The sequence below is a fragment of the Canis aureus genome, chromosome 22 (assembly GCF_053574225.1).
Source record: "Canis aureus isolate CA01 chromosome 22, VMU_Caureus_v.1.0, whole genome shotgun sequence".
NCBI classification, from domain to species: Eukaryota; Metazoa; Chordata; class Mammalia; order Carnivora; family Canidae; genus Canis; species Canis aureus.
In genome coordinates this window covers 35,912,787-35,932,863 of record NC_135632.1, presented here as the reverse complement: position 1 = coordinate 35,932,863, position 20,077 = coordinate 35,912,787, and the positions used below count along the sequence as shown (strand labels likewise).

The window sequence follows — 20,077 nt, the reverse complement described above, 5'->3', positions numbered from 1 at the left end:
GTTGCTTCCTTCACCAATACCATCTTCAGAAAATAATCATAAGTGAATTGAAGATTTAAATGTTAAAATGTAGAAGAAAATTTTGAAAAACATTTATATAGTCCAGTGATTGAGGGTAACTTTTCAAAAGAGATAGGGAAACCCAACTGTAAAAGAAAGATAGGTATATTTAACCACATGATAATCAAATGTTTTATGTGAACATAGTAAAGTCAGATTGTGAACTGGGAGAAAGTATTTATAACATGTAAGGCAGATAAAATGTGTCTATCTGAACTACACAGAGTTCTTAAAAATTCATGAATAAAAGTCATAAAAGACATCTGAAAAACCAGACAAAAGATAGTAATAAGGAAAATGGTAAGAACAGGAGAAACCCAAACGACCAATGAGCATTTGAAAACATCTTCAACCTTAGTAGCAGTTAAAGGAAAACAAGTTAAAGTAATGGTATATCTTTTTCACATACATAATTGGAAAGTTTAAACCTTATACTGGCAAATGGGTTCTCTAGTCCATTGCTTAAGATTTTAGAAATTATATCTACTTGGGGGCGCCTGGGTATTTTAGTTGGTTAAGTGTGCTACTCTTTATTTCAACCCAGGCAGGTCACGAGATTGAGCCTCATATTGGTCTCTGTGCTGGACCCATCAACGGAGCCTGCTTAAGATTCTCTCTCTGCCCACTCCTTTCCCCTTCAAAGGAACTCCCCCCCCCCCCCAAAAAAAACTATATCTGCCTATATGATGTATATATTTTAAAGTCATCATAAAAATTAATAGTCTTGTTTTACTTGAAGATACCATGCTTAATCTGCTTTATAATTTTATGCAGAGTACAGGGATTTTTACAGGAAGAGGTTAAGAATGCCATTTCCTTGATATGTTCTCTTTGAACAGGAAGCTTAAAAGATAAATAGGTGACTCAGTTCTTTTGAAATAAGATGATGTATGAAGTGATTTTTTAAAAAAAATTTATTTGAGAGAGAGAGCAAGGGTGGGGCAGAGAGAGACTTTAACATACTCCTTGCTGAACGTGGAGCCCAAGGTGAGGCTTGATCTCATGATCCTGAGATCATGACCTGAGCTGAAACCAAGAGTTATATGCTTAATCAGCTGCACAACCCAGAGGCCCCTGAAGTGATTTTTATTAATTTTTTTTGAAGTGATTTTTAAATAAAATATATGAAGTACTTTTTTGTTATTTATGATTTGATATTTTTTCTCTCTTTAAATGATATAATTTTTAGCCCTGGCTTCATTTTTAGATGTTACTTAATAGTTTCTCCCCCACTCTTTTAAGGTTCTTGCATTAGTCTTTGTACGCAAACTCATGGATCTGTGTTTCACAAAGAGAGAACTTAGTTGGCTTGATGACCTCATGCCAGAAAGTAAGAAAAAGAAAGAAGATGACAAAAAGAAAAAAGAGAAAGAGGTAAAAAGACCAGAATTTTAAATTTACACTTTTCACTTATTATTTAATATTTTGTACCAAGTAGCAGGCACTTTTGTGGTCACTTTACATGAATCAGCTCCTTTAAAACTCCTAAGAACCTTATTTTTATGAAATAAAACCTTAAAAACCTAGACACATTTTAGTGTATATTTTAACAGCATTTTAATAACCTGATATATATTTAATGACAAAAAGGACTTTAAATATCTTTTTGCAAAAAGTACTAATAAACCCTAGTCTTAATATGCAGTATTAATGTACCATTAGTTGATTTGTATACAAAGATATACATGAATATTTTCTTCTGAATTTAATTTTTTTGTAAATAACGAGCTCAGTGCTATTCCTCAGTAAGAAGGAAAAGTAGACATTGAACATATGGCATAGATGATTTTATTGATTTTAGTGCCCTACTCATTTTCCCATTAAGAATATTGCTAGAAAATCAGAGATAAGAAAAAGATACACATATTTAAATATTGTGGTCCTGTTTAGAGATCTCAAAATTAATTTTCCCCCTAATTTTTGAGAGAAAGCAACATAATTTATACCTTATATTAGTATTTATGAAAATGCACTTATTAAAGCTTTACAATTAGGTTTAATTAAGCCTTGTTGGTATTTTTTTCATAGTTTGGACTGATTAGTTAGTGCTGATTTATGCTAAAATTACTGGTTTTCTGTTTACTTTTTAAGAAAAAATATGACTCTTAAATTAGGATACTAATTGGAATACTAATTTGAATTGAGTTTCCAAAATTTTTAAAAGATTTTTGTTTCCTTTAAAACTAAATTAAACATGTAAATGTTTCTGAGCTTTTGGTGAATTTCCAAATAGGATGCAATTTATTTATAAAATACTGAGGTTAAAATTACCTGTTTATTATTTTCTGTATTATGTTAGAATTATGTTAGGTTCAGTGTATACAACAGAAAACAAAAGTAAAGGAGACTGAAACATAAGAGTGTCTGCAGAAACTTCATGTAGAAGTCATGAGAAGAGAAAGTGATGTGATGGCTCGACAGAGTGGTCTGGGCTCCTGTGTTGCTGTCCTCTCACCTCAGCACATGGTTTTGATTCTCAGAATCACCTTATAGATCAAAATGGATGCTGAGCTTGAGCTCTCATGTTAGAGTAGAGGTGGCAGGAGGGCTAAGAAAGCAAAATGGGCTCTCCCCTACTATCCTGTTTTTAAGGAATCTTTCCAGAAATGTCATCCAGTAAATTCCACTTGCTTCTCGTGGCTGCCTGGAACTTCAAGGATTGCTGGGAAATTTAGCCCTGGCTTCATTTTTTTTTAAATGATTACTTTTTTAAAAGATGGGCATATTGCCATCTATAAATAGTGGGATTTCTAGGGATAAGAAAGAAGAATGTAAATGCTCTCCCAGTCCATCCTACCATGTCCCCAGTAATTATGATGTCATGATTTGGGGTCATATCTCCAATATAAGTTGTTCTCCACCTGGGATAACATTTCTTCTCAGGGTTGATATTTCAGGGTTTGAGACATTTTTGATTGTCACAATTGGATGGGCATCCAGTGGGTAGAAGTCTAGGGTGCTACTAAACATCCTACATATACAGGACTGCCTCTTAACCACAAAGAGTTGTTTGGCCCTAAACGTCAGTATTGCTGAGATTGAGAAATTCTGCCCTTTCCAAAGGAGGCTCTGCTTATATTATGTTGTAATGAAAGCCATCAGATTTCACAAAATTTTATCTTATTATATACTAATAATTGATAAAAATTATGTAGCTAAATTGATTTTAAAACAGTATTAATGATTAACTTAAAGAAATGAAACTTATAACCATTTAAAATTTAGTCATTTTCTTTTGTGCTACCAGTATGTGTTTTTAATAATAGAAGGAATTTTTCAATCAAGGCAAATGTGTTTAAATATATTGTCAGTTTGGGTTTCTAATTCTTGAAGATGTTATATATTAATTGGTCCTCCTGGAAATATTCTGGGAAAAGTAATTTTTTTGTGTGTATGTGCTCTGAAGGAAGCTGAACGAATGCTTCAAGCTGATGACGATACTGTGCACCTTCCATTTGAAGGGGGAAGTCTCTTACAAATTCCAGTTAAGGCCCTAAAATACAGGTGAGATAAAACTGTATCTTATAAAATGTATTTTGTATCCACATGAAGTACATGAGTAAGTCATGTGATACTTTGTTAAAGTAGTGATCTCTATTTTTAAAAATAATGACAAAACCAGCATCTGGCATAAAGTCAACTAAAGAGGGTCTTCATGAAATTGAAAAGGAAGTCCCCTCCCAGGTTATAGGCAGGAGTGAAGGAAAGACTGGACTTGGACCAGAGCCTCAAACCAACTTCCATGCCAAGCACACAAGAGTTATTTGTCTTGCATCACTCCTTCTATTTTTAATACTTTAAAAAAAAAAATTTTATTCATGAGCAACAGAGAGAGAGAGAGAGAATGGCAGAGACACAGGCAGAGGGAGAAGCAGGCTCCATGCAGGGAGCCTGATGTGGGACTCGATTCCGGGTCTCCAGGATCAGGCCCTGGGCTGAGGCGGCGCTAAACCGCTGAACCACCCGGGCTGCCCGCACTCCTTCTGTTTTAATGAAGTTTAAAATCAGTACAGTACACAAGTCTCAGAATATTCACATTCTCTCCGTAGTATGGCTTTGTCCTTTTTATTAGGCCTGCATCAGTGTGTGCTGGAAAATTAACTCTGTAACTCATTTTCTGATCACCTTCCAAATTGTGATTATGTTTAGAGGCCCTGGAATTCAAAGATGTGACTTGACTATTGGCAGTGAGGGCTCATATTATGAAAAACTGGAGTTCCATATATAGTTTATTATGTAGGACTTTGGTGATTTACATGTAAATTTAAGAACTAAAGACAGCAGTTAATTCTGTCTTTAAACTCCATCTGTGTACTTTTTTGTAGTTTTAAAAAATAAAAACATTATTTATGCATGTATTAGCCATTTCTGATTAGCTGTTGATAGTAGAAAAGTCAGTTTTAGAATGTATATAGCTTCCTTCCCTGACCAGTTAATGGAAAAGGTTTGTTGGTATTTATTAACTTCAAATTTTTTTCATTTTTAATTTTTTTAGTTTTTACAGAGGTCTTCCTAGTTTGATAAATGAATTCATCATGTAATATTCCTTTATACTTTTAACTATTAATTTTCATCATTGGTATTACTCTGTTTCACCTTTCATGATTTTTCCTCAAATATTTCTTATATACTTTAAGTTAAATGCCAAGTATAGACATCTTAATATACACAACTATAGTGCTCTGCTTTGCTGGATTCTATACATGTTTGCTAAGCAAATTACTTTATTAACTTTGTTGTACTTGAGTATAGGAACTGATGGTTATTAGTGATGCATCAATTTCTAAAGATTATTCGCCATTTAGTTTCTATAGGTCCTGCGTTATTATTTCCTCAGTATGATTATACATGGGCCTTGACAAATTTAAGTGGAATGTGTACTAACATTGTCTGATGTTTAACCAAAAGAATGATTATTTGTATGTTACTTTTGTCTTTTTAAGTGATGACATAGGCCAAGATAAATGCTGCTTCACTTAAAATTTGAATATTTGGAATGCCAGCAATTGGCTGACCTGTTCATCTGTCATAATTTAAAATCTTAATTTGTGTTGGATTGCTTGCCATGATAATGAAATGAGATAATATAGAAAAACATTTGGAAGCTGTAAAACTCCATGAAATAAGAAAGTGATTGATTTAATGTAGACAGATTTTCATTCCCATCTCATTTTATTTTGGGGAAAAACAAAGATGCAATGTCTTTTTAAAAAGATCTTAATTGGGAAAGTTCTTAGAAGGTGACATTTGAAGCTAGAAAGTGCTTCAGGAATGTCTCTCTCCAGTTGTTTGAAATTGGCAACCAGACACAGAAACATTTATGCAGAGTAGGTAGTTTCAAGTTGGTTGGGTCTGCCATTGTGAATTTGGGTATTCAGATTTTGTGCACTTTAAAAAAAATTGACTTGGTAAAGCACCTTTTCCTAGAGATTCTTCAGTTACCATGTCACATTTCTTTACAGTCTTCTATTTTAAATGACATTTGGATTTAAACGACATTGTGAACAAAGGTAGCACTTTCTACAATGACTGCCATTTATCATGTAGCTGCCGTCACATTTTGAACATAAAGCCTAATTTGACATTTGTATCTGTCACTTCTGTGCATGCAATATTACTCTTTTAGTGAAGAAAAAGAACTTGCAATTATATTTCTGTTAACTTTATAGTACTTTTCATATTACTTGTGACTGTGACCAGGTTGAGGCCAAAATTACTTATGGATATCATCGTTGGATTTGGGGTCTTGAAGGAATTTTGCAATATTTTTTATATACAGGGAATGGTTACATTTATTCCTTACAATGAAAGGACAGTATTTTGTTGTTTTGATTTTGATAAAGTGGATAGAATAACACTGTGACACCAAAAATGTGAATGCCAGCTAAAAGTGATATTTATAAGCCTGTTTTTGTGTTATCTGTTCAGATGTTTTCAGAGCTCTGTTTTTACTTTTGAAGTGTTGCCTTTTCCATCATTCTTTTAAATTATTTTAAAAGCTATTAAAAACTAGGTTTTTTAAAAAAATCATAATCTTAGCTTTTCCTTTTATACTTTGGATCTTCAGTTTATGAGATTGAAATTTGTGCCAGTTATAAAAGTCTTCTAATTGATTTGAGCTTGTATTTTTTAATTTATAAGCACATTAATGTATTCTTTTAGGTTATTTCAATAAAACACTTAAGCCAAGATGATCATCTTTGGACATCATTGCCAATCTAATTAATCTTACTCCTAGTTTTAATTATACAGAAAGATGCAATTGCCCATGAGACCTTTATAACAGAACTGTAGAATCCTGATGTTTTGCTAGACCTTGGTTTAAGTGCATGACAAAGAGTTTTCTCAATGCAAAGCTGATGAAGACAAATATTATATAGTTATAGTTAAGAGTGACAATATTAATGCTTTTGCAAGTACTGAATACTAACCAAAAAGTGTATTTGTTCTTCAGTGTCGATCCCTCAGTTGTTAACATATCAGATGAAATGGCCAAAACTGCACAGTGGAAGGCACTTTCCATGAATACTGAGAATGCCAAAGTAACCAGATCTAGCACGAGGTAGCTGTAACTCTTTATGCATTTTCTAACTGTAGCCAATTTTCAGTTGATTTATGGATAGATAGCTTTTTAATAAAACCATTAAATGTAACCCAATTTGCATATGTTATATTCTCAATAAAACAAGCCTTCTTCTCCTCTTCCTTTCATCTGTCTATCCATCATTTTACTGAATACTGGAAATAAGATATAAGTGCTGATAGATTATTTTTTAAATTCATAGGCCTATTTCCAAAAAGAATTTGAGCATTTTGTAATAAAAATGGATATACACATTATGGTGGTATGGATTAAGTATATAAAAGATCAGAAACCATATAAAGAAAGATAATTTCCAGGGATTACATAAATACTCTAAATGAACACTATCTAAGTCATGCTTTCTGATCGTCCAAGAAAAAAAGAGATGATTGTTTTCCTTGTATTGTTTTAGCCTGCCATTTCTTCAGGTGGGGTAAATGTTTTCCTAGAAGATAGTTGGAAGAGAATTTTAATCCATGGGTATAAACGCCATTTGGTTTTATAATGGACCATGTACTCCCTAACAATTCTCTTAACTCCTTTCTTAGATTTCTTGTTAGGAAGCCATTTTTTTCTTTCTTCTACCCTCACTTTAAGGCCTGAAACTAAGTGATTCTAGTTTGATAAGCATTAGTACTTTAATCCCTTGGTGAGTGGAGAAATGAGGTATCCCGTAGTGCACTCAACCATTCATATTCTACAAATACTCTGTGTGCACTTTGTGTCAGACACTGTTGGTATACTCTGGTTGGATATCAGATTGAAACTTCTCTTGGCAAACTGTCACTAACTGCTTTTGATTGATTAGTTATTGTCCATCTGGCCACTGTCTTTTGATAATAATAGGTTAGGTTTTATCCATTGCTTCCCCACCTCTTAGAGCTTTGTTCCTACTTAGATTTTATTATCCTCTCCCTTTTTATTCTTTTCCTTTTCTTTTCTTTTCTTTTTTTTTTTTTTTTTTTGAATCATTAACTTCTGATTCTCTAAGCTGGGCTCTTCCTTTCTTCTGTCTTTGATCTTAAAAGTTTTTAAATTGAACTCTATCATTTTGGTTATTTCATGCAGCTAGAATTTAGCTCAGTGCTCTTTTTATTCTTAGTAATTTTTCATATCTTGTCAGCACTTGTGGCCCAGATTATTAGTATAGTCATGATAAATGTAAAGATACCATTGTCTCTTACATACTTCTGCCTTTCATTTAGATACCATTGTCTCTTACATACTTCTGCCTTCCATTTTCATTTTCTGCCCCTCAATTCAAAATCACAGGGGAAGACAATGTTTGGGTTATGTCACTTAACAGAAAGAAATGTTTGGAGGACCTTCCTTCAGTCTTGTCTGGAGAAGGGAGTAAAACCACAGTGTGTTTTTATACTTTTGAAAAGTTTTTTCAGAACACAGATATTCATATGTTACAATTAAATCATTTGCTAAATCCATATACATGGAATCATTGTATTTGATATTAACTTGAAACATAGGATATATGTGTTTTGAACTTGTATTTGTGAACCAAGTTTGGGGAGAGAAAGTTTGTAAATCTGTTAAATTTTGCAGGAAATTATTTGATGCTTATCTATACTAACAAAGATCGCTTTTTTAATGGATTTGTCAGTGAGATGTCACGTGCTACAGCTGTTTGTTGAAAACTAATAAGTCAAACTTAGTCACATAATTTTAAGACTAATTTTAAGAAACTGTCCTTCAGTTGTAAGAAAAACATGAATTTCAGTGGCAAACATATCCATTAAAAAAAACTTAAGAATTTTTAATATTTGTCTTTCCAATCAAATTTACTGATATGAAAAGAAAGCAATAAAATAATAGTCATATGTTTATAGTATTAATAGTCATCTCAAAAGGCTTATTATGTATACTGTTGGCCAGTTTTAGAATGTGATTTGTCCATTTTAAAATAATTTATTCTCATTCTTTGTTTTAAATAGCCCTGAGAAACCTGTGAGTGTGAAAATAAATTTTGAAGATGAACCAACAAGGAAATACCTGGATGCTGAAACTTCATTATAGAATTGAACCAAGAGGAATTATATATATAGCTATACAGATATATATATGTATATATATATAAAATGTGTGTATTTCATGTCACTATATATGACAATATTGTATGTCATGCTGTTTATGCATGACTACTGGGTTTTTTGAAGTAGTGTCTGAAGTTTGTTAGGAACACCATGGAGACTGTGTATAAAATGAAATGGTCTCTTAGAAATGAGGTACATGGTTCTTACTCTTCAAATATTTATTCTGTTGGAAAAAATTTTTTCTGTTCTGCAGTAGAGAGGTGTGGGGAAATGTATTTAATTTACTTTTCCTTTAAATCTATTTGTCCATCAGTGGTAATTCATACCAACTGTTAGTGATGTACGTTGTCCATATATTTATAACTTTAACTTGAGTTACTAAAAATTTTTGCATATTATTTCACTTCTGTTAGTTCTTTATGGGAAGAACAGGGAATCTTTATGCCAGTGCTGTGGGACAAATGGTGACATGTCATGGCTTCTCAGTGTGTTTGTTTCATTTATGCAGATGTCCATCTTGTTTCACAAGAAGTTTAGAACAGTAGAAGAAGATAGAACAGTAGAAACTTTCTAGATAAGAACTATTGCTTTTTGATCTTTATGTTTTTAAAATTTATTTTAAATCTTAAAACTTTCACATCTAGGTTCCTATTCTGATAGACAAGTGAAATTGCAGGTGATTTTGTAAATTTAGCCCCATACCAGTCATAACTTTATGGATTTTAGAGGCTGTAAATTGCCACTTGCTAGTAGTTAAATTTTGTTGCCTTTTGTAGATTTTTTTTTCTGAATCCTAATGCTTTATAAGAGCCCAGAATGCCCACTCTGCTCTCTGCCTTTGCTGTCTTTTTCTTAAAATATGATTTAGTTTATATCAGGTTCAAGTTCTTGATTATTTTTCTATTACAAATAATATTAAATAATCAGGAGTCAGAATTCTTTTATGGGTTTATGATCAGTATTACTTTATTCTAAAGAATTACCTTTCATTTTCTTGTTTACGTTGTTACTCTTTCTATCATATAGATAATATTTAATAGATTGTTATCTGTGATTTCATTTTAAACTATTTTATTTATTTTAATTGATATGATACTTTATATAAACATTTGAAAAGGTAACAAATACAGAGTAATTTAAATTGTTAATGTAAATAGTTGGTGCTCACTTGCATTTATGGTTTATTATCTTTGAAAGCAGTTGACAGATTTTACATCTTTGCTATAAAGCACTGCCATATTTGTATTTTAAAAGGAATTTAGACATTTTATGTATAGCTCAGATGGCATCCTTTCTAGTTTATGTTAGCATTTCTTTCTTAGTTTCTGCTTTTCTGAGCTGTCTTTTTAACTTCTAGCAAATCTTTTTAGTCATCTTTTATATACTCTTAGCTCTACATAAAATAAACAAATGTTCTTGTTAAGCCTGTAGGACTGGATGAATGGGGTTGTGAAAGTGATTTGGCAAGAGGATAATTTACAAAAACCAAATGAGTATTGAGAAGCCACAGAAATACTGAAATTGTGACATGAATATTAGGATGAAAATTTTAATGAAATTCCAGTGCTCCCTTTAATCATTTCTAATTAAAGTACAAAAGTATGAACAACTGATCTTATAGAGGATCAGGAGGAATGCCAAAAGCTGATATTTTAGCAATTCTGAAGTGTTTTTAATCCATTCTTAACTACTTGGTAGCTGAGGTAGTTCCCCCATCTGAGACCATATTGTCAGATTTTAGTTAAAATAAAGGATTCGACTTCTGTCTCAAATGAGAAGTTGACAGTGTAACATGCTACTTTTCTTTAGAAAATGGAGTTGGCATCATTTGGTACTGCCTGAAAAAGAGTTAGACTCTATTGGCAATTGATAATTGAGTATTACCCACGGTGCTTATTATTCTTTATGAACTTCCATTGAAATAATTCCTATTTATCCATGGCAGCATAATCATTTCCAAAGACCCCAGTATTTGCTGCTATATTTTGTAAACTCCTCCGATGTTCCTGAACAAGGGGATTTCTTCACATCGTTTCTTTGTGTCTGGACATCATAGGGTTAACAAATGTGCTCATTTTACAGGAAGGATTTTAAAATTTAAAGAAAACTACCTGGGATCATAGTGTTTCTGTGATTTTTATTTAATTATGTATAGTAATTGTCCAGTGCCAGAAAAACCATGACTTGCAAAATACTTTGCACTCAAAATGTTTTTACTGTTTTTGTTAATGGCTTCTGCTTTCTTTTGACTACTTGACTTACAAAATAATCTGATATGACTACTCCATTGAAGAGCAAAGGTAACTCATGTTTATTAAGTAATTAATTGCTTGTTCTACATGGTTATGATATTTTTCCATTATTTTTGAAAAATAACAATCATGGATAGTGTTCATTGCAAGAAAGTGAAAAATATAATTTACTACATATATAAATTTTTAAATGTTGCCTTAAATAGGTGTAAATGAGCAGTAGTAATTGCAATGTACTGATTTACCTCAAGGTGCAAAATAATTAAACCTGTACATATTCCATTTACAAAATAAATTAATATAAACAGCCCTGCACTTTCTTAGATGCCTTGGTTTCCAGGATGGAGCTTAGTGCTACTGAATACCCTGGCTACAGAGCCACCTCAGGATATTCTTCTCTCCACCCTATTTTATTTATTTATAGATGTCTGTTTACAGAGACTATGATAAATCCTGATGTTGACCATCTGAAATTTACCTTCTTTTGGATGCTATTTCACTCTAAAATAGCAGCTTTTGAGAAAACAATGAGCTAATAACTTCCTTATGATAAAAGGATGATGCTGTATTTTCTCTTATAATATTAGATATGCTGAAGTGAAGCACACAGTCTTTCTAGTGTGTGTGTGTGTGTGTGTGTGTGTGAGAGAGAGAGAGAGAGAGAGAGAGAGACAATGTTGTTAAAAATCTTAAATTTCTTCAGTTGTTGAAAAAAGCTGTGGCGTATCAATGTTCATATTTGCCAAGTCTTTGTAAAACATGGAGGACAAACTTTATGTGCTAATGCATGTATTTATAAGGCAGGGTTTCTTTACCACTCAAAATTACTAATTTTTGTTTTCTCTCTCCAAAAAGCATTTCTGTTTCTTCTTCATACTTCAGGTTTATGTATGTGTATATATTAGCTTTCTAAGTTTTTTCCTTTCACAAAGACAGGTTCAACATTCTGTAATGTAAAATGGTTTCTGAAACTGAGGTATTACACCAGAGCTTGCTGTTTTTCAAGTATCATATCATGTACATTGATTCTGTAAATGTGCTCAACAGTTTTGACATGTGAATCCTGTTTTAAAGTGCTCAGATTTTGGATGTGTAAGCCATTGATATAACATTGTAATTCAAAAATGTTTAAATTAAATAACTTAATGCTTTAAATTTATTTATGTAGATGACATCATTGTTATCATATATAATACAAATATGTGAAATGTCTTCTGGTTTAGTACAACAATTATTTATTTTTTAGAAAGTAAGCTTAAAGATTTTAAGGACATTGAAAATTTAAAATAGTGTTCAAAATTCAAAATTTGGCAATTTTAATGTTAAGTTGGATCTTTTCTAACATATCAAAAGTAATATAAGTATCAATAATAGGAAAACATATAGTTGGAAATGGAATCATCTAAAGATCATTTTTAAAGTTTAATTTAATTAGCACATACTGACTTCTGCAGTTTTAGTAATTGTTAAACCCCAGTGGCTTTTTAATCAGATTTTTGTGCATTGATTTTTGTGTTGTGGCTTTTTCTTCTGTTGCTTTAATATTAAAAATCTGGGGTTTTTTTTGTTTGTTTTTGTAGGGGGGTTATCTTCCAATGTTTACTGTGTTTGAATAAATAGAAATTGAATTTTATTGTTCATTTATATAATATTTGATAGCTTGGTATAATTTCACAGTACAGTTCTAATTTTTATGACTTTTATAATTACAATGATAATATTTTTTTTGTAATAAAATCCAAGGTAAATTAAACATTTAAAATGTAGAACTGGTATTTTTCATTTATATGAAGTACAAGTCTCTACCAAGTCTATAATGTGAACAATCCTGCCTTTCAAATTTGTTTCATAATTGTTAGAAGAAAACTATTTTTTAGAGATGTTATTGAAGTTGAAAGAGCAATAAAAGTCTACTGAATTAGTTGTTTGGATATTGTCTCTACTTTGTACTTTATTAGGATTGCTGCATATCTTTCTCATGCAGAGGGATGGAGGATGAAGGAAAATAGGTGATTCCAAATATTCATATCCTTCAGTAAGGAAATAGAGAAGATGAAACAAAATATTGTGTGTTTCGAAATGACTTTTTAATAAATAATAAATAAGAGTTAAGAAATTTCTAAATTAAAGCCCTTTAAGAGTAGGCTGGCCCATTATTCTCCCTATAATAAGACACAGCTTCTGATGTCCTACCGTGAACTTGATAGCCTTTAGGAGTGAGAAAGGTGCTTAGGGCTTTAGAAATTTCATCTGAAAGTTTTCTTACATTTACTTTAGGAAAAAGTTTTTTGTCAATTTTTTATTCCCGTCTATAGCTTTTGAGTTTTTTGTTTTTTCTGTAGGAGAAGGTAAGAAGAAAGGAGATCTTACTCATTTTGTTTTATCTTGCTCATTAAGGCATATCTGATGTCTTGAGTGTCAGTTCTTTCTATGGTTAACCTTTACATTTCTACCTTTTAGGCTTTGAATGAGAACATTCCTGACTGGAAGACCTTTCTTTCGGTTTTCTCTGTTCTTTCAAGACTCCATTTCAGTTCTTCTTTTCCTTCAAATTGTTCTCAGCCTTCTGCTGATCGTCTACCAAATCATTCTCATTCCTCTAGTGAAAGCACATGTGCTTGTGTGTGTAAATACCCTTTTTTTGGTATCTTAGAAATTTGGGGAAGTGATTTTGTCCTTTTGTTAATCCTGGAAGTTTACACCTATTTTGGTACCTGTTTAAATTACTTTTATTTGTTCTTTATGTTATAGTTCAGGCATTCTACGTTTTGCTTTTGAACTCTGTAATTTACAGTCTGTGAAATCATCTCAGCATAGTAAAAGGGGTATTGGAAAACATGGAAAGGGGATGGATGTTAGGTCTTTCAAGTTTGGGTCCTACCACATAAGCCATGAACTTAAGGCAAGCATGACCCTTTGGGGGGGCATGGGTCATTATCACATTGCAGACAACAACATGGATCCTTACCAGGTAAAGAGGATAGCTCTCTTCTTCCCAAGAGGCAAGTGTTCTTTATGCTTAATCTTCTATGCAACTTCCACTTCTATTCTGGAAAGGCCAAAACATTAGCTTAACATTTTGTTAAGAAAGACAAAGAGGGGAAGCACATTCAATATTCTGATGAAGGAAAGGAGTTCAGTGGAATCATTTTTGTCTCACTGCTAAATATTTAAAATGTCTTTAAGAGAAGACCTTTTCAACTCCACATTATTCAACTTATGTTTTCTGATTAGTAACATTAATCCTGCTAGGCTTTATGTTCTCTGAAGTTTAATTAGTTCTGTTACATTTATCTGAGTGACTTTCATTTCCCCCTTCTCTGTTTCCAAAATGGGACCTACCTTGTTCTTGTAGGTTAGAATATATATTTTTAATTACCCAACCTCAAGTGTGGTTATCCCATTGAGCCTACTTTTCGTTATTATTTAAAAAGAAACATCAGGGAATAGTTCATTGTAAGCATTTTAAATCAAGTTTTGGGAGATGTAGTCACTGTACTAATTGCCACACTGGTGGCCTTTTTGAGCAATATTAAGATGAGATCAAGTAGGCCCTATACTTGAAGAAATACGGTGCATCAGTGTGGTTAAGACTAGGCTCTAGACTGAAACCACATAGGTTCTACCTATGCAGAACTGTGTACCTTATATCCGCCTCTACCATTTACTAGCTGTGCCAGTAACTAGCTGGGCAACGTAGAAAACTTACTGTGCCTCCATTTTCAATTCTAAACCAGAATGAAAAGTCATGACTACCAGATGACATTGTGGAATAGTGTCTGGCATAAAATGAGCATGGATATTTTTCATTTTTTAAAGCTTCATAATGTGACTCATTAAGACTTTGATGCAATTCGAAAAAAAATTTTTTTTTCAAGAAGCTTCAGACCTTCACAAAAAGAGACTTGCCTATGCTAAGTGAACCGGATAGATGTCTTAAATGCCCAGTCACTTTTATTTTCACAACTCTATTCTCACTGAGGTGTGCAGTGCACTTGAGTGACTGAAAATGTGTTCACACTATATGAAAGCTCTGTAGCGTTGATCCTTTCAAACGAATGTCTGGGAGATTTTTAGTCCATAACAGATCTTGAAACTAAGCACGAGATGAAACAGTTCTTCCTCACCCGTTTTATTTCAAATGCTAAAAGTTGCGCACACGAAGTCCAGAAAAAGCCACAGGGCTTAGGAAACCTGTCCTCGGGCTAGTAGCCCCAGGTCGGAGTGAGCTGGCCTGGTAGCCCCAGGTCCGAGGGAGCGGCCCGGTGGCCCAGGTCGGAGAGAGCCGGCCCGGCGGCTCCAGGTGCGGGTGAGCTGGCCCGGTGGCCCCAGGTCCGAGGGAGCCGGCCCGGCGGCTCCAGTCGGAGGGAGCCGGCCCGGCAGCTCCAGGTCCGGGTGAGCCGGCCCGGTGGCCCCAGGTCGGAGGGAGCGGGCCCGGCAGCCCCAGGTCCGAGGGAGCCGGCCTAAGCAAGGTCCTACGGCCCACCTCCCGCCGCCCGGGCTTGCAGCCTTGGGGCCAGAAGCTGCGCGTTCTGCGGTTGCCACGGCAACGCCGCGGCAGGCGTCACCCGTCGCTATGGCGCCCGGCACGCCGCAGCACGGCCCTTCCTGATTGGCCGAGGCGCGCCGGCGAGGCGGAAGAAGAGCCGCCGCCATTGGCTCAGGCAGCGCCGGTTGGTGGCCTGAAGCAGGGTTTGACTGTACCAACGGCGCAGCAGGCGGCGGTGTCCCCGGGGTGGAGGGGACGCGGAGGGGCGCCCCGATCCGGAGCCGCGGGTGGCAGCAGCAGAAAGGATGAGGAGGCAGGTTTAGGAGTTGGCCTGGAGGAGGGCCCTCCCTCGGGCGCGGTGAGTGGGCGGGAGCGGGCGTCCCCCTGCGCCGCGCGCGGCGGGAGGCGGGGGCTCCCGGGAGAGGCCGGTCCCGGGGGCAGCCCCGAGGCCTGCGGGCGCCGCTTCCTCGCCGGGGCGCTGCGGCCGAGCGCGGGCTGTCGCGGGTCGGGGGTCGCCGCGAGTCTGCCTCCGGCGGAAGGGGTGGGCAGGCGCCGTCAGCGTGTTCCTGGCCCTCTCAGTTCGGGGAAGGAATTCTTTTGCCTACGTGGAGCGTGAGTGTGTCTCTTCCCTCTTGTCCGATACCCCTGCAGCCTCGTTGGTGAAAGTCTTTATGGGCGTCGCTTTTCTGCCTCCCCTTCTGCGAGGCTGCTTTGACTGCCCCTCCGCCCTCCTGCACCACGTGGGTGAGCCTGTCCCCTTCCAGCCTTCACGCGTCGCGTGTCTGCCTATGGCTGGAAAGCCGCCACCTCCAGCCCACGCTGCTCCACGAAGCGCCAGACCCCCAAATCCAACCGCCAGTCACCTCCACACTTCAGGTGTGCAACCCCAAAGGCTAGCTCCTTCCACCCCCGCCAGACTGCCTCACCCTTGGATTCCCTATCTGGGGCAGACCTATCCACTCAGTTACCAAAATCACATTCCAGGCAGGGTCTCTGACACCACCTCTTGTGCATCTCCATCAGTTACCGAGCCTGCCCCTTCTTACTAGCTGTCATACCAATTCCCACATCATCGTCTCCGTTCTCGGTGTATTATAATTTCCACCAGTCCGTTGGTTAAATTCAGCACCCATCCAGGTCCCTGGTTCCAGTCGGGCCCTAGCTCATCCGTTTTCCCCGAGAGTTAGGATCTTTCTAAAAAACAAATGATAGCATTTCGTTCCCTGCAAAGATTCTCTGTTATCTTACTCCAGACCCTTTAGTTGGGCCTTCCATCAGCATTACCAATTTGTTCATTCCCAGAACATGCCACACTCTTTCCCCTGTGTGGTAATTGTGCCTGCTGTTCACACTGCCCACAGTGGACTCCACTTTTTGCACCCTCCCCACCCCTGTTCTCACTCCGTAGTCTTTCGCTATGCGTTGCCTCTTTACTTTTCTATTCCCTTCTCTAGACACTCTTTGTGAAGGCAGAGGCTATGTTTCTCACTTGGCATTTGTTGTATTTCTCACAGTAACTTCCTTATAGCAGGGGCTATAACAGATATTGGTTAATCGAATGGATCTCTAAAATGGGAAGTCATTGTTTTTCATGATGTCCTTTTTCAGGTTCCAGAAAAGTTGGAAGTAATTTCTGGCCAGTGAAGCTTTTGCTTATAAAATATGAATGTTGAATTTGTAGATTTTGCTTAGATTTCAAGACCCTTAGTAATTGGAAACTACTTCAACTCAGAGTCTATCTGCATAATCATTATGATAGTAGTTGTTATTACATGGCACAAATTTCAAGCAGGAAACAGAGAGTACAGTGTAGGTTGCAGGAGAAAGGCTTTGGAGTCAGAGATACATGGATTTGAATCCTGGCTTCTGCATTTTAGTTCAGTGGCCCACAGCAAATTACTTAGTCTCCAATAAGCGTCTTTATTTGTACAATGGGCTGATAATAGCACCTATCTCATCTGATTATCTTAAAGACTAAATCTGCACAATTCATATCAAATTCACAGTACCTTATACTTAGTAAATTTTCATATGTTTAAAAAATCAAAATACAAGATGTTTGTAGCAGTTTTATTCACAATTGTCAATATTTGCAAACAATTGAGATGTCTTTTGGTGGGTGAATGGACAAACTGATACCACCAGACAGTGGAACATTATTCAGTGCTAAAAAGAAATGAACTATGAGGCCATGAAAAGACATGGAGGAAACTTACATGCCTATAACTAAGTGAAAGACGCCAATCTGAAAAGTCTACATATTGTATAGATTCAACAATATGACATTCTGGAAAAGGCAAAAATTTGTAAACTGTAAAAAGATCAGTGGTTTCTGGGAGTTGGGAGTTGGGGAGAAATGAATAGACAGTGAACAGAGGATTTTTAGGATCGTGAAAATATATGATATTATAGTGATGGATACATCTCATTATATATTTGTCCAAACCCAGAGAATGTATACCACCAAGAGTCAACCCTAAGGTAAACTGGACTTTGGGTGATCATGATGTACCAATACAGCTCATCCTTAGTGTAAAATATATCATTCTGGTGAGTGATTCTAGTTAATAGGGGAGACTCTGCAGTTTGGGAGCAGGAGGTATATGAGAAATCTCTGCACCTTTCTCTCAGATTTGTTGTAAATCCAAAGCTGCCCTAAAAATGTCTTCACAAAAAAGAAAAAGTAACATACTAAAGGTGAGAATTGTGAAATTTCCATGTTTGGCCCACAGAAGATACAAATCAATCTTTTAATTCATTTAAGTGCAATTTCTAGGACATCCTCCTCCTACTTGATCATGCTATACTACTCGATGACAAACTTTTGTGTATTGTCAACAGCATGCAAACAGGTAAGACACTCATTCATTAAATGAGTATTTGTTGACAATCATATTAGTCTAGGGCACCATGCCAGATAGGGCAGATCAAAAGGAACTGCAACTAGTAAAGTCCTGAGGAGGTGAAAGAAGGGCCCAGAATGTTACTCCTGCCTCTCAGAGCCAGCCCATCTTTGAGGCCAAAGTCAGAGTGAACGGAGTTTGAGCACTTAGATAGGAAGAGAGGAGCTAGAAGGTCGTTCAGACAATTCACGAATATTTATTGAGCACCTGCACGTTTGGCAGTGAACAAAACAAGGTCACTGTTCCTTTAGAACTTATGTTCTCAGGAATAGTAGAGCAAGATGCGTAGGACACAGACTTTCCAGCCAAATTGCCTAGGTGCAAGTGCGAGCTCCCCCAACTGCCAGATATGAGACCTCTGGCAAATTACTTCAATTTTTTGCACCTCAGTTTCCTGTAAAATGGAGTTGTTTAGTTACATGAATCAATATTGACAAATTTCTTAGAACTATGGTGGGTATATAGGAAGTATGTACCTGTAAAAGTAGCTGTTTGTATTTCTTGGGCGAGAGAGATAAGTTAACAGTTAAAGCAGGGTAAGGGAATAAAAAGTCTCTGCTGAGGGACAGATTGTGTGGCTTGGATTTGGGAATGAATCTAATATTTTTGAAAGACTTGGTCTATTTCCATAGGAAAGTGAACATTAAACATATTCATATCTGGGTGACACGTGTGATGACTTTAAAAACCCTTGAAAATAAGCACTGATTTTTCATAATTACTCATGCTTATCCAGAGGTCAGACTTAACCTCATCTCAGCTGAAATTTCAATAGTCATGATAAAATAAAGGTCATACACCCAACTCCATTGACTTGACATCACCTCGGGGGTTATTAAATCCTACATTAGGGATAATTCTAATTAATCTGGGTCCTAGCTTCACAGCCATTAAAAGTCAGGACCGGTGGCTGCCTGCCAGGGATTTGTAACTGTGGGTTTTGCTTTGATGAAGCTAAGGGGATTTCAGGTGGTCCCTCGGGTCAGGTGGTGCTGAATTAAGACCATCTGTGAAGCAGATGCCCACATACTAACTTCTCTATCTTCCCAGCACGCCTTCTGAGAGTAATTTTCTCCATGTGACAAATGGAAACTGAGGCTCAGAGGGTGACATGACTTGCCCAAGGTCCCACACCTGGGGAAGGCAGGATTTAAATCCGAGTCTCTTTGATTAGGGCAGCATCAAAACTATTCCCTAGGAAGCAGATGTCAATACCATTTAAAATATCTGACTGAAATCTCTCTGGTGCCTACAGGCATGACCCAGCTCTGCATGTTACCCAGACAGTTCTAGGCACCCATGGAATTCTGGCCCCAATTTTCCTGGGACCATTTCCACCCAAAACCTGGGTCTTGGAGAATCTCAAATAGAGTGTATTTTGTTATGTAGAGTAAGGAGGGAAGGGGGTGAGATTTGACATCTGAGTACTTTGTACACACAGACCTGGCCAAAAGGAGATCTACTCCCCACCTCTCCAATCAAAGAATTGAATTGTAGACAATGACGTTCTTAAGAATATGGCTTTGAGAGGCATTTGGGGGCTTGGTCGGTTAAGCATCTGCCTTTGACTCAGATCATGATCCTGGCATGGAACCCTATGTTGGGCTCCCTGCTCAGTGGGGAGTCTGCTTCTCCCTCTGCACCATCTCTCCCAACCCTGACTCATGTTTGTGCATGCTCATACACATTCACAATAAATTTTTTTAAAATAAATTTTTAATAAAATAAAAATAATAAAATAA

The 20,077-nt window shown here is 36.4% G+C and overlaps 3 protein-coding genes across 36 annotated transcripts in view; 2 read left to right on the top strand and 1 right to left on the bottom strand.

Moving 5' to 3' along the window:
- The window catches only part of SLC4A7 (solute carrier family 4 member 7), a 110,042-nt gene extending 97,168 nt beyond the window's left edge, over positions 1-12,874 (top strand). For 4 of the 6 annotated variants that reach the window (XM_077865458.1, XM_077865457.1, XM_077865461.1 and 1 more), the window contains 4 exons: positions 1,303-1,434; positions 3,467-3,564; positions 6,515-6,622; positions 8,593-12,874. In XM_077865458.1, coding sequence (XP_077721584.1) covers positions 1,303-1,434; positions 3,467-3,564; positions 6,515-6,622; positions 8,593-8,674 — 420 coding nt within the window. In that variant the 3' untranslated portion in view covers positions 8,675-12,874. The remainder of the gene's footprint in view (positions 1-1,302; positions 1,435-3,466; positions 3,565-6,514; positions 6,623-8,592) is intronic. The other 2 variants (XM_077865459.1, XM_077865462.1) reach the window with 1 other exon arrangement.
- LOC144294006 (uncharacterized) overlaps positions 1-15,730 on the bottom strand; it is a 230,242-nt gene extending 214,512 nt beyond the window's left edge. For 11 of the 17 annotated variants that reach the window (XM_077865486.1, XM_077865487.1, XM_077865490.1 and 8 more), the window contains exons 1-2: positions 15,071-15,703; positions 13,912-13,992 (exon numbers count right to left, since the gene is read on the bottom strand). In XM_077865486.1, coding sequence (XP_077721612.1) covers positions 15,129-15,599 — 471 coding nt within the window. In that variant the 5' untranslated portion in view covers positions 15,600-15,703 and the 3' untranslated portion in view covers positions 13,912-13,992; positions 15,071-15,128. Of the gene's footprint in view, positions 1-13,911; positions 13,993-15,070 lie in introns of all 17 variants that reach the window. The other 6 variants (XM_077865496.1, XM_077865498.1, XM_077865481.1 and 3 more) reach the window with 2 other exon arrangements.
- Positions 15,681-20,077, top strand: part of NEK10 (NIMA related kinase 10) — a 233,913-nt gene continuing 229,516 nt past the window's right edge. For 11 of the 13 annotated variants that reach the window (XR_013361388.1, XM_077865476.1, XM_077865473.1 and 8 more), the window contains exon 1: positions 15,681-15,790. The gene's annotated coding sequence lies outside the window, so the exon portion shown is untranslated. Of the gene's footprint in view, positions 15,791-15,915; positions 16,045-16,126; positions 16,309-20,077 lie in introns of those variants that run through there. The other 2 variants (XM_077865467.1, XM_077865468.1) reach the window with 2 other exon arrangements.